This window comes from Mauremys mutica, chromosome 11 (assembly GCF_020497125.1).
Source record: "Mauremys mutica isolate MM-2020 ecotype Southern chromosome 11, ASM2049712v1, whole genome shotgun sequence".
In the NCBI taxonomy this organism is placed as follows: domain Eukaryota; kingdom Metazoa; phylum Chordata; order Testudines; family Geoemydidae; genus Mauremys; species Mauremys mutica.
In genome coordinates this window covers 75752854-75774076 of record NC_059082.1, presented here as the reverse complement: position 1 = coordinate 75774076, position 21223 = coordinate 75752854, and the positions used below count along the sequence as shown (strand labels likewise).

Below are 21223 nucleotides of genomic sequence, written 5' to 3'. Positions count from 1 at the left end.
GCATTGTTGGAGTCGCATCTTGGGTTAAACCAGTGCAAATTTCTCATCTATATAAGCTCTTAAAGCACCGGAATGATTGAAACAAATTCCAAGTTCAGAACCTCAGAAAAAGAAACAGCTTTCATTTCAGTAGGGAGTTCGTTTCCTTCTCAGCCAGCCAGTAACTTCTGGTGAGAAGGATCAAATGCATGGCAATCGTAACAAAACTTAAATCAAAATGATGAGCTGAGCTTGCTTTTCCCAGCCCAGAAAGGAGCAAGGACTGCGGAAGGACAAGTCAGACCAGCGCTAGTTTTCCTCCCAACTCCAGCGATGAGGGGAAGATTCAGCTTTGGACAGTTTTCTATAATTTAGTTTCCTCCGCAAGGAGGAGAATTTGTCTCCCAGGACTTTCCTGAGCCCTGCGTTGTCTCTGGGGAAGGGCAGATCCTTCCTCATGGTGGGGAGCTGCCCTGTAAACATTTCCCACTTAGCCAGGGCATCCACGGTTTTGTCCACTTGAGCCAGCTCCTCCTCAGAGACATTCTTCTCCAGGGCAGCGATGCATGTTTCCAGCCATAGTTCATAATCTTTAATGATATCTGTGGACTTGGTGGTCCTGCCCAGCTGCGGCTGGCTGTGCGTGTCAGCCGGAGAAACAAACTGCTGGTCGTGCTCCAGCTCTTGCCCAATGGAAAAGGCTTGGCTGCAAGTGTCTGGTGTCAATGGCTCAGACAGGGAAGTTAAAGGCTCAGAGTCATTCTCACAGCACATCCCAGAGTCTGAGCTGAATGGCAGGAGGTCCTCAGATGTTGATAGGTCTGACTCTTGACTAGGCCAGGTAGACAATACAGTTTGTATCCAAGCATAGAGTTTCTGTGGTGAGGGAAAAGGTTTTCATGTTAGAGCGACTTAGCGCAACAATGTAAGTTGGCCAAGATTTTCAAAAGTGCCAAGTAATCTCAGGTCCCTCAATTCTGGGGTGTTTGTAAGACACTTTAAAGGCGTGTGATTTCCAGGAGGTGCTGAGCACCCACTCTAAATACTGGGCCCCTTTTAGGCATTTCAAGTTGGGCATCCCAAAACTCAGACATCCCAAATCACTAGGCACCTTTTAAAATCTTGACCGTACAGTAACAAGAGTAGAATAACATTTCTAGCATCCAAATATCATTCAGGTGAAACTGGGCCTGGAATACTTTAAAAATGCTTTCACAGCCTGTGGTTCTGCACCATTCCCTGCAGTCATTGCTGCTAGAAAAGACTGGGACTAAACTCCGCATGAGTACCTTACAGATGATGGTAGAGAAGTAGCTGTGTACTCCCCTGGTGTTACCCCCGCTGCAAGAATCTGTGTGCCATATAATCTGTGTAAAGGCAACACAAAAACAAGTGCCATCTCTCTAGAGGAAGTTAGGTTACATGAATATAAATGCTCCTGAGGCAAAGCTAAGGAGTCTTGTTTCACGAACACGTTCATTCCTATTTAGCATGCATTTTCAGCCTCAAGAGCAGCTCTTCATCTCTTCACTTGAAATGCATATAAGGAAAGGCTGGGCTCTAGGAAAGAATTAATAGAAAATAATATTTTAAAAGGAAATCTCAGAAATGTTTCATGCTGTAATATGTCAAACAGCTGCTTGCTGCTGGCACACTTTCCTTAGGCTTTTGGGAACTCATCAAAGCACTTGACAGTTGCCAACTGATAAAATTTGGTCTCCTTGTCTATTTAGCTGGCATACATGTTGATTCTTTTTGTTCCTTAGTGTTCACACCCCCCACTCCTATCTTCTCACATACTGATGTATCTTACCTTTGTTTTCTGTTACTCCCCAGCTGGTATCTCTGCAAAGCGATACACTTCCTCAAGCAAATGCAGTGGTAGCAGTTAGAAAATATTAGCATGGGGCTGGCAGTTAATGTATGAATTATGTGAGTGTACTGTGCTTTCTGCTCCTAGCGAGGATGGTGCTGTGCATGGTCCAGCAGAGGGCATCAGTGTTGCACTCTGGCTAAGTCTCCAGGCCTTATCAGCATTTGCAGAGGTCCCATGCCAGAACTTTCCATTCCCTCTTCTATAATTGCCTTCTTTCCCCAGGCCAGTGACAGAAGCAATACGGAGACCAAGTTGAGTGGGTGGAGGCAAGGCAGCCATGTTCCCTATTTCAGTCTCTGCGTGAAGCCCTGGCAAAAAGTTTTGTACAGGCCAGGGTGCGGGAACAATTTGTATAGTGAGGGTGCTGAGAGCCATTGACCCAAACTGTAAACTCTGTGTAGATAATGGAAACCACTTCAAGCCGGGAGTGTGTACATCTGAACAGTTGAGATCCCCTATAGCCAAGAAAAAATGCCAAGGGAAGACTTTCTTTCCGCCTTGCTGTGATCACAATTATACAGTTAAAGCCAGCTGTGCACACACCCCGACCACCCATGCACGTGTTCAACAGAACATGCATCAGAGCCTGCAGAGGGGCCAGAGTGGAGGGAGGGGCAGTGATGCTATCTGAAAGCTGCAGCTACACCCTGGATTTTATCATGGCTCTTTAAGACATCAGTGAAACTCCAGAATAATCAGAACCACTCAGTCTAAAACCACCTGAGGGGGGAAAACATGTATCCAAACAAAAAGATAGCCGAAGCCAGGACATCCACACAGAGATGTTGGGTAGAGATGTGTGAATAAGGGATGTTTCTGTTCGCAGGTAATTCGAGGGGAGAGGGGGAGGGACGTTTTGGGTCTACCTGAAAACTAAATTTTTTTTAAAAATTGGCAAACCAAAAAGTAGGGGAAACAATTAACTTCAGATTAACAGACATTTTGTTTTGACAAATCAAAACATGTACTTTTGATTCTGATCATTTTAAAACCTTTTTGATTTTTATATCAAATTGAAGGAAATTCAAAACTCGGTCATTTAGAACCAAAAATAACTTAGAATTTCAAAAATGTCAATGGAACATTTTGATTAGGTGAAACTGATATGAAGTTACAAAATGCTTTGGTGTTGCCAAATCTGCATTATCATCTTTTTTACAGGAAAATTCAACCAGCTCTAAGGTCTTGCTCATTTCAAGTCAAGAAGAGGGAAGAGTTGTCCCTGAAATCCCTGTCATGGGGGCCGTGGGGGAGTGGAATCCTTTTCTATCTTTCAGACTCTGTGCTGCATTTTAAACAAGCTATTTAAGGGTTTGTGTGGTTTTAGCTTCATTTTTCTATTCTGCTGCTTAGCCAGTTGGGGGCATGATGCACACGCTTATCTGCAGGAGCCTGTGAAATCCATGGCCATGGGAAGGCAGCTGGTCTGCCTGCTCAGCATGCACTTGAGCACTGCTTGAACTCCACTTTTTGACATTACAAGGGAACAGTGCTACTCAGAGTTGAGTACAGGGTCAGCCTGTCCTCGTCCGCAGCAGTGGCATCTCCATCAGTGCACAGTAGGCTAGGCAGGAGCAGTTTGACCTGGTGATGATGATTATAGGTGAGAAAACTGGAACTGAGCAATTTGCAGAGGGCAGAGAGAATAAAGCCTCTGCCTAAGGGACTGCTGGGGTGTCGTCATCTGCAATTAACTGCCATTTGCTGCATTCTGAAGGGGGAAAGGAAAAAAATCTTTCATAGTGAACCAGAGAGAAGTCAGCCCTAGCAGGACTGATTTACATCAGCCAGTGAGGGAATGAACTCCACAGAGACAGGGATATCCCCTGCTTCAAGCCAAGTCCTGCCACACCCCAATCTGAGCATCATTAATCCATTAATGGGTCTTATTAACCAGTTCTCTTCCCAACGGCTGGGGCTGGCCGAGCAGTAAGTTAGGGCTCATCTTCGCTGCAGTGTTAGTCGAACTGTAACTCGAGCATTGCCCGACCCAGCTCCTGTTTGCACGCCCATCTCTAGCTTGAGTTGGTGCTTTAAACTTGAGCTAGCTGGCAGGGCCAGCTCCAGCGTTTTTGCCACCCCAAGCAGCCAAAAAACCCCAAAAAGCCTCATTCGACAGCACTTCGGCAGCAGGTTTACCGCACCACTTCATTCTTCGGCAGCAATTCGGCGGAAGGTCCTTCCCTCTGAGAGGGACCCGCCGCTGAAAACCCGGACGTGCCACCCCTTCCTCTCGGCCGCCCCAAGCACCTGCTTGCTGTGCTGATGCCTGGAGACAGCCCTGCGAACTGGCCCAGCAGGGCGCTAATGCAGTGGGGCTGGAGAGACTTTGAGTGTTTTGCTGTGTGACTGCTCTCACTCCAGCTAGCCCGAGCAAGCCCTTAGGGTCTGGCTACAGGCAGGGGCTTGCGCTACAGCACTAAAATAGCAGCACAGACGTTCCTGCTCAGTTCTCTGAAACCTACCCCCACCCTGCATTTCAGAGCTCAGGCGCCAGCATGAGCGGGAACATCTACATGGCTATTTTTAGTGTCATTGCGCAAGCCCGAATCTGTAGTCTCAGGCTCTGAGACTCAGTGCCCCAGAGTTAGTCGCTATTCAGTTTCTCTTCTATACTAGAGTTTTGAAGGGAAATGTTGCAGGGGGATGTTCGCCGCGCAGAACAGCTTGTGACACACTAAGGGAAACAGGGAAACTTTGTGTAACTTAAGTGCAGCCTGGATTTTTTTTTTTTGCTCTAAATTGGTCAAGATAAAACAAACCCTGGCTGGTGTCAAAACAGAGCGTATTTGAGTGGAAACTCAAATTAATTGCAGAGTTCATCCTCTTACTGAAAGATTGCCTACCTCCACCCGCTGCCCCTTCTACCCGTGGCCCGTGCTGCCGTTTCTGGCCTTGGCAGCATTACCTGATATGGGGAAGGCACAGCTTTGTGCCAGGCATTAGCCATATTGCTTCTGATCTGGGCTGTTGTGCAATTTAGGGAGATTGGTTCCTCAACCGGAAGAAGCAATAATTCAAGGTAAAGCTGATTCCAAATGCAGGGCATTGGATAGCCCTGGCCTCTCAGAATGTGCTTTGCAAGCAACTTTGTTTTCTGGTATGATTTTGCCTCCATAGGCTCAGTGCCCTCTGCTGTCATGTTAGCCATTTAACCTGTCTTTCTAGGCACTTAAATACTGCATTGATGCTGGCCCTATAAGCCCCTTATGGATATTATCACAACTCCACTATATAGCCCTGCATGTAGTCCACTCAAGCGGCTTCTTTATTGTCCTGGAGGCAGTTGTCAGTTGTCGGGGAGGAGCAAGTTGGCTCCTCTTTTTCGGGGTTTCTTTCAGGGGGGCTGCGCGGAAGCTGAGTTAATTACAGTAGTTACTGCAGTGAAACAGGTGCGGAGGGAAACCAGGTATGGAAACATTTAATTCAGATTGTGTTTCTCTGCCTTGCAGAGGGCACTTGGCTGCTAGTGTTGCTCTGGCTTGTGTTAGCAGCAGCCCAGAGAGGCCGGGTCTGAAGACCGCTCAGTTCTGGATGCAGAGCAGATGGCCCAAGATCTAGATGAAGAGCCCTAGTTCTAGCCTCACCATCTCAGTGACTGGCAGCACGACCGGGTAGTGCGTTCTCCCCAAAGCATGGTGAAGTCCTTCTGTGTGAATGTGTCTGACTTCCAAGCTGAACGAGAACTTGGGGCGGGGGAGAAAAGAACCTAGAAAACTTCCTGGAACGGCACAGCTAACTTTATACAAGATGACCATTCAATGCACCGAAGTTTAAAATAGGCAAGCCTGGAAAAATCCAGTCTCTGAAGATGATGCATGTGCTAGGGAACTAATAAAATCATGTAGAAGATGGGGCATTTAGCATGAGTTGTAGGCTTGCTTATTTTGATGCTTTACGTAATACACCTGTCCTAAGACTAGAGTCCAGCGCTTTAGCTATTCAAGGGAGATACTACTTCCAGCATTAAGGGGCAGTGATGGCATCTAAAGTTAGTTGTGCTATGAGCATTTCCTTGATGGGCCAGGAAACCCTGCTGTCACACAGCACTGTCTGAGCAGAGGACTGGGACCCAGGAACTTCCACACGCTAACCACACTTCCCACATTGCTCGTGTCCCTTTCCCTTTGCCTCTATTTTCTCATTAGTAAAATGGGGAGAATAGTTTTGTGCTCGGGTGTTGTAATATTATTGTTTGCAAAGAGCTTTGGAGATTGTGTTTAAAGTGCTAAGAATTAGTCACAGTGAATGTGTATGGGATACCCACCCTCTCTATGTTGGATCTTGTGTTAAATATCTTTGTAACTCGTGCCAAATGCCAGGAGAGAGCTCTGTGTATTTCTAAGTCCGGCCCTTACTTTAACACGGCGGCCAGAGGCTGTGATTCGCAGATGGGCTACCTGGCTGGAGAACGTCTTGCTTTTACCCCTTTGCCCCAAGAGGGCTCAGCGGTCCGTCTCTCACCCTGTAGCGCTCGATGAGTTTGAAGCCCGCAACGTATTGCAGTTTCCTGAGGCAAACTGGGCAGGGCTCCGGGGGCCGCAGCAATGCTTCGTCCAAACTCAGCGCGCCTTGCATGATGCATTGTAGCCATCTGCAGTTCCCCAGGCCAATCAGGTGGCAGATCTCATGACACGTAACCTTTCAGGAAAACAAAGTCGCTTTGTTGTTAAAAACCAACCAACCAAACTTTCACCACAACCTCCTCTTGCTCAATCCTGCCTCGTTCAGGGAGGTGAAAGAGGAATCCAAGCTCCTTGTTTGTTCACTCATGGACATGCGCCAGACTTTTCCACTAATGCACTCCAACCCTGACATAGAGGGATGACCCTTTTCTGGGGCGAGAGGGGAACTCAGTACCCTGAATCCCAGACTGTCCCTAGAGGCAATGTCCATGCATGGGCTGAGAAGGGAGAGTTTGGAGGATGTTTTAGTAAGGAGCTGAGAGAAGACCCTTTAGGTGGCACACAGGCATAGGTAGGGCACTACCAAATCCACAGCCACGAAAAACACGTCCGGGACTGAAATCTGGTCTTAGGTGCTTTTACCCTGTACTACAGATTTCACAAGGGAGATCAGCATTTCTCATTGGGGGTCCTGACCCAAAATGGAGTTGCAGGGGGGTCACAAGGTTATTTTAGGGGGGGGTCACGGTATTGCCACCCTTACTTCTGTGCTGCCTGCAGAGCTGGGCAGCTGGAGAGTGGCAGCTGCTGGCCGGGAGTCCAGCTCTGAAGGCAGCGCCTCGGCCAGGAGCAGCGCAGAAGTAAGGGTGGCAGGACCACAACCCCCCCCCCCACACACACACTAACCTTGCGACACCCCCTTTCCCCCCGCCCCAACTCCTTTTTGAGTCAGGACCCCTAAAATTACAACACTGTGAAATTTCATGATTTCAGCTATTTAAATCTGAAACGTAGGTTCCTTAAAACCCTCTGATTGTGTAATTGACGAAAATGGATTGTGAATTTGGTACGGCCCGAGTCATAGTCCCAGGAACACTAGGGAGCCACTTGCATCACCTTCTCCTTCAAGGGGAGGTGTGACTTGTGCCATTGGTCTCTGAGGGACACATATTGTTCCACTGGGGGCAGGAGGGGAACAGTTAAGAGACCCACATCTGTAACAATGCCCACCCCAAGTTATTACCAGAGACAGAACCTGGGTCCTTCCGTACCGCAGCCCAGGCTAATACAATTTGAGTTAGCTGCCCTGAGCTAGTACCAGACCCACTTAATTCCCAGCCTTCCAGCTTCTGGACAGCCTCTGCTGCTTTCAACTTCCTGGGCAGTTGTCCAGCATGAAAGATGTTGATGACTGAGAGTCCCTCTCCTTCCCCTGCCATCCAGTCAGGCTGCCTCCCTCTCCCAATCTGATCCATAGGGAGCTAGGGAAGGAGCCCAGGGCAGGGAATGCCAAGTGCCAGCTGGGGAAGCAGAGAGGGAGGGAGCCAGCCCTGCAGCAGCAGGAGCTGCTACTATTGCTCATAGGCCACCCCTGTGAGGAAATACCACATGCCAGAAGCGCAGCTGGGGAGAGCATAGGAGATGTCTCAGAGGGAACACTGGAGTGGAGATGCCTATGGGGATTATGAACATATTTGCCTATAGAGATGTGTAAACTTTTCTCGGGCTCTTTCTGATGAGCTCTCACAGGCAGGTCTGGCAGGGATTAGCGCCAGGTTTTTCTCCGCTGTGGACACCAGCCGCTGGAGGGAGATGCAATTGCATACACCTTGCCTCCTGCATCCATCACAACATTGGATACGCAACTCTGCTACGCTGCCTGTGAATAGACTACCAGACTACGAACGACGACTCGGGGATAGAGAAGGTATTATCCATTCATCCACCTACTGCCGGCCAGGCAGTACCGTCTAGTGTCTTCAGCATGAGACTGGGAGCCAAAAATGACTTGGTTCCTAATCCCAGCTCTGCCACACACTCGCAGAGTGAAGTAAGGCAAATCGCGTGACCTCTCCCTATCTGTAAAATGGAGATAAGTCCCAATTCCCTCCCAGAGCCCAGGCTACAACCCAGGAGTCCCAGCTCCTGCTCTAACTACTAGACTCCTCTTGCAGGGGTGTTGTGGGGAATGGTCAAGCAGTGCTTTGAAGATGTAAAGTGTTATGTGAGCATAGGAACATTGCTGGAACTTTCAATGGCTTTTGCTAGGTCGGTGTCACTCCTCTTTCAGGGAACTGTCACAAGCTGCTGGCACATAACCCCCACATTGCAGGACATTGGCTTCTGTGTAGGTTGCTAACCGCACCTTGCAACACTGAACCATCTCCAGCACACTGAACAGCAACGGCCGGTCTCGGGCCTTCTCGGTGACCTCGCGCAGCTCCTCTCGCCTGGTAGCTGGATTTAAGGTGGTGCAGCCTGGCTGGGGGAAACTGCCAGAAAACCTGGCAAAGCTGCAGACACCCACTTCTACAGAAAGAGGCAAATAAAAGTGAGACAGGTCCTCTTAGCCTTAGGCCCCATGATGGGAAACTGCCTTAGCTTCATCCAAAATAGCCCTTCACCCTCCACTGCACTGAATGTGGGGGTATGTGCTCCCCTAAAGGCTTAAGAACATAAGAACGGCCATTCTGGGTTAGACCAAAGGTCCATCTAGCCCAGTATCTGGTCTTCTGACAGTGGCCAATGCCAGATGCCCCAGAGGGAATGAACAGAACAGGTAATCATCAAGAGATTCATTCCCTGTTGCCCATTCCCCGCTTCTGGCAAACAGAGGTTAGGGACACCCATCCCTGCCCATCCTGGCTAATAGCCATTGATGGACCTGTCCTCCATGAATCTATCTAGTTCTTTTTTGAACCCTGTTAGTCTTGGCCTTCACAACATCCTCTGGCAAGGAGTTCCACAGGTTGACTGTGCACTGTGAAAAAATACTTCCTTTGTTTGTTTTAAACCTGCTGCCTATTTCATTTGGTGGGCCCTAGTTCTTGTGTTATGAGAAGGAGTAAACAACACTTCCCTATTTACTTCCTTCACACCAGTCATGATTTTATAGACCTCTATCATATCCCCCTTTAGTCATTTTATTAATCTCTCCTCTTATGGGAGCTGTTCCATACCCCAGTCATTTTTGTTGCCCTTTTCTGAACCTTTTCCAAGTCCAATATATCTTTTCTGAGATGAGGCGACCACATCCGCACGCAGTATTCAAGATGTGGGTGTACCCTGGATTTATACAGAGGCAATACATTTTCTGTCTTATCTATTTCTTTCTTAATGATTCCCAACAATCTGTTCGCTTTTTTGACTGCCTCTGCACACTGAGTGGATGTTTTCAGAGAACTATCCACAATGACTCCAAGATCTTTCTTGAGTGGTCACAGCTAATTTAGACCCCATCATTTTATATGTATAGTTGGGATTTTATGTTTTCCAATGTGCACTACTTTGAATTTATCAAGACTGAATTTCATCTGCCATTTTGTTTCCCAGTCACCCAGTTTTGAGATCCTTTTGTAGCTCTTTGCAGTCTGCCTGGGACTTAACCATCTTGAGTAGTTTTGTATCATCTGCACATTTTGCCACCTCACTGGCTACCCCTTTTTCCAGATAATTCCCTGGAAGACACCACTATTTACCTCTCTCCATTCTGAAAACTGAGCATATATTCCTACCCTTTGTTTCCTATCTTTTAACCAGTTAGCAATCCATGAAAGAACCTTCCCTCTTACCCCATGACAGCTTACTTTGCTTAAGAGCCTTTGGTGAGGGACCTTGTCAAAGGCTTTCTGAAAATCTAAACATACTATATCCACTGGATCCCCCTTCTCCACATGCTTGTTGACCCCCTCAAAGAAGTCTAGTAGATTGGTGAGGCATGATTTCCCTTTACAAAAACCATGTTGACTCGTCCCCAACAAATTATGTTCATCTACGTGTTTGATTTTGTTCTTTACTATAGTTTCAACCAGTTTTCCCGGTACTGAAGTCAGGCTTACTTGCCTGTAATTTCCGGGGTCACTTCTGGAGCCCTTTCTAAAAATTGGCGTCACATTAGCTATCCTCCAGTCATTTGGCACAGAAGCTGATTTAAATGATAGGGTACAGATGACAGTTAGTAGTCCTGCAATTTCACATTTGAGTTCGTTTAGAACTCTTGGGTGAATACCAGCTGGTCCTGGTGACTTATTACTGTTTAGTCACCAGCTTGTAGCTAGTCAGCCTTCCCTGCCTGGACCAACAGCCTCTTGGTGGCTTTGAGCCCTGAGCTCCCATGCTTTACATTGGGAAATCCTGTTTCCTACGACTGGGGTGTTGATTGAAGTTGTGGGGGAGGACCTGGCTACTCTGCCTTCCAAGCAGTGGTTTAAGGTAAAGCGCTTTCTTGTTCATTCCCTGCATGGGAAGAATACGGGATGTCACTTGCACCTTGTCCTGGCAGGAATTTGCCAAAGGTGAAGCTCCAAGTCTCACAAGGGTACAGGTCCAAGAGAGTGAGTCCAAGGACGCACAGGGCATCTGGAGGCTTGTTGTTCTTCAAGAAGGTCAGGATCCCATCTGGATAAATGGGAGAGAGAAGGTAAAAATCCAGTCCCCCATTTCTACTGTCCCTGGGATGGAACTTGGAGTCCAAGCCACAAGCTGGTGGAGGTGCTGAACTCAATATCCAGGGTGAAGGGGGTGGTCCTCTTCCTTGCTCTTTATCACCCATTCCCTCTTCTCTGAGCACCAGTAGACCTGGCTTCCCTAGAGATGCTGCTGCACTGAATAAAGCTAAAAGAGATTTCTAAGGACAAAGAGACAATGAGTGAATCCTGTGCCAAGCCACATGAAAGAAAGGAAGGATGGGTCAGAGCACAGAATTTCCCTGTGGGCATCTCAGCCCTGACCTGCAACAGCCCTACTGTTCCGGCACTGGGCCTTTCCGGAGCACGCACTGCCAGCTGTACCAAGCAGCGTGGCAGTCTTGCATTGTGGACCAATGGTCACGCAAAACTAGCCTGGCAACCAGCAAACCCATTGCACCTGAGACCTAACTGCTATTTGAACTCCCATTTCCTCATGTGAAAGGCTAGTGCATTAACCCACCCCAGGCATTCATTTAATTTGGCTTTAGGCAACAATGAGGGAATGACATAAAATAGTCAAACAGAATGAAATCTAAAAGCACGTTATTCTCTCTGAAGGAAGGTGAGCAGCAGCTTTTACCTTGCAAAACTGACTTTATTTTTCAGAGTTTTTATCTGTAAAAACCTAGAGGAAAAAGTATGATGAGCACTGCCCTCCTGGTTAGTTATTGTGGTGGTTTCCAGCCCCAAAAGCTGGGTTTTCCATGGAAACAGGATTTCTCCCTCTTCCCTCCCTTCCTCCTCCTCTGTGTAGGCAGAGAAGTGAGATCACAGGCATTTCCTAAGGGAGCGGATGTGGGCCGAGACTGTCATGAGCCAGTGTGCCAGACGGGCTTCTCTGCTGGCTCTGCTCTTCTCCCTCCTTACCTGTGTGGAGCTGCGCTCTGTCTGAATCCTGGCTCTGTCGATGGCAGCAGCGGATGGAGGAGATGGGAACAGAGGGAAGGCACTTGACACGAAGGCCCAAGAAGAAAGACTCTAGGCAGCTTCTGAGGGAATCCAGCAGCGAGATCCCAGCAGGCTCTTCAATTAGATCTAAGAGCAGAAGCACCGATGTGAGTTACTTGTATGACAGGGGCAGGTCAAAATGTCTTAAGGGATTTCTCTGGGGCTAGTCAAAGGTATGGTAAGGGGTTAGCTCTGCAAGGGTCTTTCAGGGCGGCTGCCAGGTCTCTCTGCAGCTAGTCATTCAGACTGGGGGGTGTTTCTCAGGGACAGGCTGCTTAGGGGATTAGGTGCTGTGGGGAGTATCTGTCTAGTCATTTACAGGGCAGGCCACTGAAAGAAGTTAGCTCTATGTGGGGTGTCCAGGAAGTCATTTGGGGGCAGGCAGGCCACGCAGAGAGCTTAGCCATGTGTGTGTGGGGGTGTCTCTGGGACCACTTTCTTAGTTAACCATTTTGTATGCATTTCTTTCCAGTTATACATGAAGAAACCGCTCCCAAGGGCACATAATGCCCTTGGGGTGGGACCCAGTCGCCAGTTGTCAGCAATGGCTCTTTACTGTGGATCGAAGGCAGCCCTTAGCACCACTATGCATGATCACTCGCAGGTTACCCAAATGTAAAGGTTGTCCAAAAAGGCCTTGCTGTGGCATTGGCCATTCACAGTCTTAGCCCTTGGACAGACGAGGCTGAGGTAATGATGGAGTGATGACAATGTTTAAAAAACAACTAACTCCCGTTTCTTTAAAGGTGTCCCACATCAAAGAAGCTGTGGCTCTTGGCCTGCGTTACCTATCGGCTGCAGGTATATGTGCTTCTGGCAGAAACTCTGCTTCTTCGTTAACATGGAGTGATAGAAGGTCTCGAAGTCCTCAGGGGCATCAGGGTGGCTGAGGAGCCAGTCGAAGGCAGTCCTGATCAATAGAGTACAGAAGAGTGTCCTCTGGGGGTTGTATGCTTCGGAGAGGAAAAGTTTCTCTGCGCTGGAGAAGGCTTTGGCATAGAGCTCCTGGAGGGCAGGGTTGGTAGAGATGAGTGCGTCCTTCAGAGCTCGGGGCCCAAAGCTGAATTCCTGAGCATGTCTGCACTGCAACATTGCTGACAGGCCCTGGGGCTGTGGCACTGCCTGTAGAAAGTGAATCAAATCATCAGCATTTAGCCTCGCAGGGGACCTGGGGATTTGCACTTGGGTAAATCTGCTTAACGATTTCAGCTGAGATCACTGGGTGCTCAGAGTTCTGTGGTGCTGCTGGCTTGGAGTCCTATACCTTTGTGGTAATATTTGTCACAGGAGTACTCTGTGTTTATCTATATGTAAATAGTTAATAGATAATGAACCAGTGGATGGCAGGCAAGAACGTATAACACAGTTCCTGGGTTCTGAGAGCCCACTACCGATAGCTTCCTCTAGCAGCTTTTTACACTAACAGTAAAGCATTCATTTGCTTTATCCATAGCCATCTAGCTAGATACTTAGAGGGCCCCAGCTCTGTAATGTCTGAGCACCTTCATGCAATGCAGTAAACATTACAAGGAGGTAAAGACCCTGCAAATCAAAGCCTGCAGCTGAAAGGCATGATATTCCCAGGATACTACGTTATTTCCAGGTTCCTCGCTGGGGGCAGGTCTAGACTTACCTGCGGAGCGATCGATCCAGCGGGGGTAAATTGACCACCGAGCGCTCTCCCGTTGACTCCGGTATTCCACTGGAGTTAGAAGCGTTGGCGGAGACGACAGGGAAGCATCAGCAGTCAACCTACCACAGTGAAGACACCGCGGTAAATAGATCTAAGTATGTTGACTTCAGCTATGTTGTTCACGTAGCTGAAGTTGCATAACTTAGATCGACACCTCATTCCCCCCAACCCCCCCCCAAGTGTAGACCAGGCCTAAGGTGGTAATTTTCAGAGGAGCCATAGGAGTTAGGCATCCAACTCACATTGCAATTTAGACTTAGCTATGACTATATCTCAGCCTAGGAACTTGGGGGAGAGGGGAAGTGCTGTCCAAGACTATCCATCCCAGATTTACACTGAGCCCAGGGCATGCTGGGAAATGACTTTGGGCCTTTGTCAGTGCTGTGGAAATAGCCATGCAGTGCAAACATGGTCAACATAGCTCACAGTTGGGAGTCTTCCTCCTGAGTCCTTGGTTCAAGGAGCTGCCCAGTCGGCTGGACACAACAGAATGAAAATGCTCAAACAGAAAAGAGAAGCATTTCCTTGACAGCTGTGAAACCATGTCAAGGAATGCTGGGGACAGATGCCAACAGCCTGTCCATGAAGAGGAAACCAGCAGAACACACTTACAGCTCAGTTTTCCAAAGCTTGTGTCTCTGAAATGCAGGAGACAAGACAGTGATAAACATCTTGGCATGACGGTAAAAGGAGGCGAGCCTGCTGTGTCTGCAGCACAGGGAATACAGCATCCCAGCCAAGAGTGCTGCACCAGGAAACTGACTCTTGCAAATGCAACACCACCTCCATGTGTACAGCTAGATAATGGCACCTGCAGCCGTATTTCTGTGGAGTTAGCGTGATAATCAGTGGCCCTATAGGGTAGCGCTAACAATAATTCATTAATTGTTAATAAATACCATGGGCCAAATTTTATATACGATTTATACACTTTTCTGTACGTCCTACATGCTTTGCAACTAAACAAGTAACCTTTGGAAAGACTAATGTGTGTAAACAAGCATTAACAGTGACTCATTCCGTGTGGCCTTCCTGAGGCTGAAAAGGAGAGCTCCAGAGAAGGCAAAGGATGAGCAGTATCTTTGTCTGCAAGTCTCGGATTCCCACAGCCCCAATGCCTTGGATTGCACAGGGCACAGTAGTACTGAGGGAGGCAGTGGGGGCCTACTCCAATCAAAGCTTTACATTCAGAAACCATCTACAACACTGTTTGTGCCCAGCCCTCTGGATCTGCCAAGGGATGGATCCATAGATTCCGTGGGCGGAAGAGACCATTGTGATCATCTAGTCCGACTTCCTGTATAACACAGGCCATAGAACTTCCCCAAAATAATTCCTAGAGCAGATCTTTTAGAAAAACATCCCACTTGCTGCAAACTATTGACCAAGGTGAAGATGCAAATCTACAAGTTTTGCGTGCTGGCATCCCTGCTCTCTGGTTCAGAAACATGGATTTCGTACTCTAGGCACATCAGGAGACTGAACAGCTTCCATGTGAGATGCCTGTGCAAGAACCTGAAAATAAAGTGGGAAGACAAATACCAAGTACAGAGGTGCTGGAGCATGCAGCACTGACACACTTGGAAACCACTATTAAGAAGAGGATGTTGCAATGGCTCGATCATGTTGGGAGAATAGGAGACCATATCCCCCAAGAATATTTTGTACAGAGATTCATGACGGCTCTAGAAAGCGGAGTCGCCCTATATGGTGATACGACTATGTGCAAAAATGATATGAAGCCGTTCAACATCAATGTAGAAAGCTGGGAGGAGCACGCACAAACCCATCCAATCTGGAGGGAACATCTGGCACTGGGTGCAGCGGCTTTGATCCAGAGGATGGAAGTAAAGCAAGAAAAAAAGAGCAGCATGCTACAATCTTGGTCTCCATTTCAGACAACACATGGATCTGTGACACTTGTAACAAGCTGTCACTCTCAAACTGGGCTTGTCAGCCATAATCAGATTCATCAGGCACCTAACTAGACCTTTGACGTGCACACCCTGATCCAGTGGATTGACGGTTGCCTAGAGATATACACACACTTAGAACCAAAGGCTTTGGCTTTTCATCTCTCACACTCCAGACCAGCAAAGACTTGGAGCACTGAAGAAGTCTTACAGGAGCTGTAAGATGACCTGTAAGACTCCAGCCTAGGCATTGCTATCTGGATGAGCAGATGCCACAAGATGGGACCTTCTGAGAAGAACATTAGCTGTTTGTGGTGTAAGTGTGGCTTTTGTTGGTATCTCAGGTCTTCACACCATATTGTACATATTATACAACTACTTTTGCTGGGGAGTTTGTGACTTGAACTTTGTTCTAATGGCTGATATTTTCCCCAGGAACGCTCCCTAAAAATACAGCTTCATCTCTCAGTTGGGTATAATCATTATATTCCCTCCAGAGCTGACAGTTATCCATAAATGGTTCTACATGCAATTCAGTTGCTCATAAATTATTCTCTTTGTAAATCAGCTACCTATAAATTATTCCCTGTAATTGACAATTACTTATGAATTATTCTTGTTCTAATTCTGTAAATTATTCTCAATATATTGACATTTCTCCCTAGGATAGACGTGTTTTGGAGGTGACAGTAACGGCATAATTGAGAACATATGTAGAATAAAACAGCACAAGTACTGAGAGGAGACAGGATTGGGCCCTGGGTGAACAGATTATATGTAATGTTGGTTTGGTGGGAGAAAAAATGCCCAGCACCCATGGGATTTGCTCAGCACTTTCCATGATCTAGCCCTAAGCTGGGTTTAGGTCACTTAAAAACCACCATCTAAGCTGTTTCTTTTATACATTGTTCTGCTCACTTTCATACACACTATGGATTTCAGATTCAGAGAAGGAATCTTTGGGATTTTGTTTCTTCCCCTCTGAATTTCTGAGAAGTGTTTAGAGGTGAATTAATTTATCTAGGCACTAATGTCTGAGGGATGCTGGCTGAGTCTGTTAAAACTGATTAATTGGTTAAATTAGGTGCTCTACTGTAAATAAGTAGCCCTAGTGCAGAAAATTCATAGCCTGTCAACCTAAATGAAAAGCCCAGAGTGCATATAAAGAACATTAGCTAATTATCAGCAAATGCTCTAATCACTTAGTAGGTCCCTTCCCCGAGATCTGCAATCAGTGCTTGCTACTGCTGCTTTCAGATCATCCTCTTATTTCCAGTACAAAGGGAGATGCAAGGCCGAAGGCAATTTTCTCAATTTGTTGACATGTATTGAAAAAGACTTTTTGACTAAGAGGCTGAACTCTTGATGTATAGGAGAGTCACGGTCTGTGAGAGGAAGGGAGAGCACTAAGAGAAGCCAGGGTGTTTAACCCTCATGCAAACAAAATTTGCATTCCCCTGGCCCGGGTGGTATTTGCCTACACATACTCCCGTGCTTAGGCTGATGCATCGTGCCCTGAGTGGGCCTAGCTGTTGAGGTCAAAGGAGTACAAACTTTTTGCCGGGTTCAATCTTGAGGGGTAGTGAAGACCTGCTACTCCCACTGGCTTCAGAAGAAATTGATGGTGCTCAGCACCTTGCAAGACCAGGCTCCTCTGCTCAAGGAGAAAATAAAATCCACCCGGGCCCAACTCATCATTACTGTATCAATGGAAAGTACCACCCACTCAGGACTGTTATTTTACACCCACTTTGCACTGGGGTAAATGGGTAAATGCACCTACTGAAGGTGCAGGGCCTTGTGTGCTTCATGCCATAAGCGTAGATTAAAGAGTCCTGTCCCCACAGTTACCACCTGATTCTGCTCAGACTTATTTTCCTGGAGACATTACAAATGTTTGTCACCTTGAAACAGATGCTTCATTTAGTCTCCCTGGCAGGAGTCATTCCCATCGCTGAGAGGGTTTCCCATGCATATATATGCAATACTGGTAAGACAATTTACCTGTCACATTGTACCTGTTATTGGTCTGCTTTATTACTGCAGGGAGGAGGGAATCCTCCAAGCCCTTACTGAATCATCCTCATGCAGCTAGCTGCATTGAAGTCAAAGAAATGACTCATGAGTAAAGGTTTGCAGGATTAAGGGCTAGATTTGTAATGGTATTTAGGTGCCTAAAGATACAGATAAGGTTGAACGGTTTCACGGGGAGCCCCTTGCTTTTGTTTTATTTATTGAAAAGGGTGGATTCCAACACAGACTCCTTCGGGTATTAATATGTATTAAGCAGATCCATTACCCTAACTTAATTCTTCTCTCTCAAGGGTTTTATACGTTGTGTTTCCCAATGGATCATGTTATAATAATTCTTTGCCCTCTTCTATAGCACCTTCCGTCTGCTGAGCTCAAAATATTCTACTGACATTAATTACAGCCTCACAACCCTCCAGCAGGTAGGATGAATGAAATGGGGGACGTACTGTCTCTGTTAGTATTTTATATAGTGTTGGTCCAAATAGTCACCAAAAGAACCGATGAGTAGGTCATTTCATTCAGTTTTTAATAGGCTATTTCTTCCAGTGCTCATTTTAATGTGTATGGGTAACACCTTCAACAGTGCCTAAGTCACTTCTGTGCTTTTGAAAATGCTACAGTGTGTGTATATGGTGGTGTGGCTGCATTCTCCCTTCCTTGTTCCTATAGGAGATACTGTTGGCTACTTCATATCAGGGTGTCAAAACTAGGAGAGGGGCAAAGTTGTCAGTGGATAGAATGTTTTGTGTGTTACATCCTGCAAAGTCAGGAGGGGATTGGAAGACACGGTAGAGCATATAGAGCTGTGCAAAGTCGGGGGACAAGAGCAATCCCCTGTCCCATAGCAAACTATGCCACTATTTCACATGCAACTGATAACCAAATATGCACACACAACAGATCATCTAACAGAACCTTTTTTAATAGAAAAATCTTGCTGAAGTACCACCATTCACCGCTCAGGGCACCTTAGTCTTCTCTAAACATGTGTAGATAGACCTAATGCTTCTACAGACGGCCCCTAGTAGTTTCCTGAATGTTTTAAAAGTTTAAATAAAATTGCAGTGTTATCATAATGGTTTAACATACACATCTGTACTCTGACTTATCCCTTTGACAGTTGTTATGGTAATATTTCATTTTTTTATTTAAATACAGATGCATTGCACTGATGCCCAAAGCATTTTACAAACATTAAACTATTCCTTGCTTATTCCACCAAGCTGAGTTATTTTACCAATTTTGCAAATTAGGACTCTGAGGCACACCAAGTTGCTATGACTTGCCTAAAGCCACACAGCCAGCGGCATACCTGGGAATAAAATCCCAGATCTCATCTAACCTGGTGCTCTAAGCACTGGACTGCATTTTTCTTGCATAAAATCCCTTAAGCATAGTTGATAAGGCATATCTTCAAAGAATTATTTTAAATAAACTGAAAATGTAAAAGCAAGTCCTTGTTTTGATGACAAGGGGCTGGCATTTGCTTTGATCCATGCTGGGGTTCAGGGCTCCTCAATGTTACCGCCTCCATATATCTGACTCCTATTCTGGAATGTACTGCTCAGTGCTTACCTTGTAATGAAAGAGGGGCGGGTGGTCCAGCCATTTTTTTACATTCATAACTGCTGCCAAGCCCAGAGGTGCTGGGGCCATGAACTGCCAAGCCTCCAGAGACAGAGCCTCAGCTCTGGCACAAATTAAGCCGTAGGGCTGCCCCACCCCTGTGGCAGCAGCCAGGCACGGGGAGCACATCCCTTGCAGCAGCTCCCTGGCCACTCTGAGACCAAGGTACCAGGGCAGGGCGCCTGGGCTACACCGGGTTCCTAATCCCGCCTTCCCGAACAGCTGTTGCAGGAACATTCCGGCAGCAGCCCCTGGAGCCCAGGCAAGCAAGGGGCTGCCCGGGACTCCCTTGCAGGCTGCATTCCCGCCCTGGGGGGAGCTCCGGCCGGAAAGGAGACACAGGCGGCACCAGGCGGAGCCCCAGAAGGGACCCAGGGATGGAGAGCAACCTGCAGTGGCAGCGCCAGCCCCTCAGTTCAGCGGGGTCCCGCTCAGGGCAGTTAGGGACCTGCTCTCCCCACGAGGGGCGTGAGCTCGCTATTTTGCACACCGGCATGTGTTCCCCTGCGCTGCAGCACGGGCGCGCCGGCGTTAATCCCCCGCAGGGGTGGCTGCATTTCCCCACGGCCGCACCGTCTCTCCCTCCCCGTTATCTGTCTCCGAGGGGCGGCCCGCGCCGCTGGATCCCGGGCTGCAGGCGGGGACGCCCGGGGCGCCGCTTTGCAGGAGCGGGACTTACCCGGGGGAGCAGCGGTCGGCACCGGGTCTGCAGCGGCTGGGCCGGCGCGGAGGCGAGAGACACGCGCCGGGTGAGTGGGGACGGGGAGGCTCCAGGACTCGTGACGTCTGTTCGGGGGGGGGGGTCCGTGGAGAGCTGGAGCTGCGAGACCGGGGGGCGGGGGATCTGCGCCTTCCCGGGGAGGAAACGGGCCGCGTTGGCCGGCCACGAAGCGCCCCCCGCCCCCAGGGCACCCGCGCACGGGAGATTCCCAAAGCGGGTGGCGGGGTGAACGTCTCTCCCTGCGGTTCGGGTTCCCGGAGCACGTGTCTGCAGCGAGGCCGGCTCCGAAGCCCAGGGCAGGGTCTGGTCACACCGGCGCTGCTGCGGGTGCCGTTTAGACGGCCTGGCGTCAGTTTATGGGGTCTGACACGGCCACGGGGATCCTCGGGAGTTCTGGCTCGGCTCTGTGGTGCGTCAGAAGAGCGTTTCCATCGAGCGGGGGGAGGGACTTTGCTTTGATCGCTTTTGCCTCTCAAAGGACATACTAACTGAGGGTCAATTACAAATCCCTGCCATTGTGGGATAGTCATTCCAGGACATCCCAGGATCCCATGCTGTGGCAGCCCAGGGAGGTGTCAGCCCAGATGATGGGGGAAGCGGTTTGGTGGAACAGTGTGGGGAAAGCAATATCTCCTCTTAGCCTCAGGGAGGAGGCTTTCAGGTAAGGGCTCTAGGCTGGGATGGCATTGACCATGCCCAGGCCAGGGTGGATAGTCTCAGTTCTGCCCTAGCCCCGATGGCTAGTCGTGTGTGTAGCTCAGGGACTGGGGGATGGATGAGAGAAAAGAAGTCCTGTGCCTGAATGAGCCTGGGGCTGAGCCATGTGATGATGCCCAGGAGTACTAAAGCCCTCTTGAATGTCATCTTCTAATGAGAAATTAATAAAGCCACATCTGCCTGGAGACCAGCGCTCTGCATACTTGGTTCTGCAGCATACCACAAGATCAGGAGTGTGAAAGCTGGTGTTTGCATTTGGCTCTAATATACACTGTGCCGTTCCCACCCTGTGTCCCACGTGGACTGGGGGCTTCGCTCTGTCCCTGTGAATTATTTTACACCAGGAACACTGAGTCAGTTAATAGCTGTTCTAGAAAATGTTACTTACGTTAGAGAAATTGATCTCATTTCCTTTGTTTCTTGCTTTATTCTCCAGGACGCTGACCCCCCATTTGGATCTTAGCAAGCTAATAAGCAGGGAAGGGAAGGAAAAGCATCTGATAGGGGCCTTGTCTTTCTGTCTAAGGTGGGTAGAAGTCGCAGGCAGGGTTGTCAGGAGAAGCTGCACCGCAGAATTTGTTGTCTAAGTGTGGCTTGTGGGCCAAATGCTGTCAGTTCAAAA

At 48.2% G+C, this 21223-nt stretch overlaps 1 protein-coding gene and 1 long non-coding RNA gene across 5 annotated transcripts in view; one reads left to right on the top strand and one right to left on the bottom strand.

The window, feature by feature from the left end:
* AMZ1 (archaelysin family metallopeptidase 1) lies at window positions 1-20213 on the bottom strand. Of its 2 annotated transcripts, XM_044980684.1 has the most exons (8): window positions 19843-20213; window positions 13531-13649; window positions 12686-13019; window positions 11817-11984; window positions 10750-10878; window positions 8627-8790; window positions 6320-6496; window positions 1-855 (listed from the first exon to the last, which is right to left on the bottom strand). In XM_044980684.1, exons 3-8 carry the CDS (start codon window positions 12987-12989, stop codon window positions 289-291), a joined length of 1509 nt encoding a protein of 502 aa, XP_044836619.1. In that variant the 5' UTR covers window positions 12990-13019; window positions 13531-13649; window positions 19843-20213; the 3' UTR covers window positions 1-288. The 2 variants fall into 2 exon arrangements, with proteins under 2 accessions (XP_044836619.1, XP_044836620.1); XM_044980685.1 differs by lacking the exon at window positions 19843-20213 and having other exon boundaries at window positions 12686-12807; window positions 13531-13539.
* LOC123344450 overlaps window positions 17304-21223 on the top strand; it is a 30942-nt gene continuing 27022 nt past the window's right edge. For all 3 annotated transcript variants that reach the window (XR_006572555.1, XR_006572554.1, XR_006572556.1), the window contains exons 1-2: window positions 17304-17493; window positions 17890-17956. This is a non-coding gene — a long non-coding RNA (uncharacterized LOC123344450). The remainder of the gene's footprint in view (window positions 17494-17889; window positions 17957-21223) is intronic.

Bases quoted from the DNA above. Each gene is read 5' to 3' on its own strand.
- AMZ1 (XM_044980684.1), bottom strand. From the start codon at position 12,989: ATGTTGCAGTGCAGACATGCTCAGGAATTCAGCTTTGGGCCCCGAGCT. The intron at 8,791-10,749 runs GTGCAAGTGACA...CTCTTTCTGTAG, and splicing joins CAAATTCCTGCCAGGACAAG to AAGTGGGTGTCTGCAGCTTT. The intron at 6,497-8,626 runs GTGCGGTTAGCA...TTTTCCTGAAAG, and splicing joins AGATGGTTCAGTGTTGCAAG to GTTACGTGTCATGAGATCTG.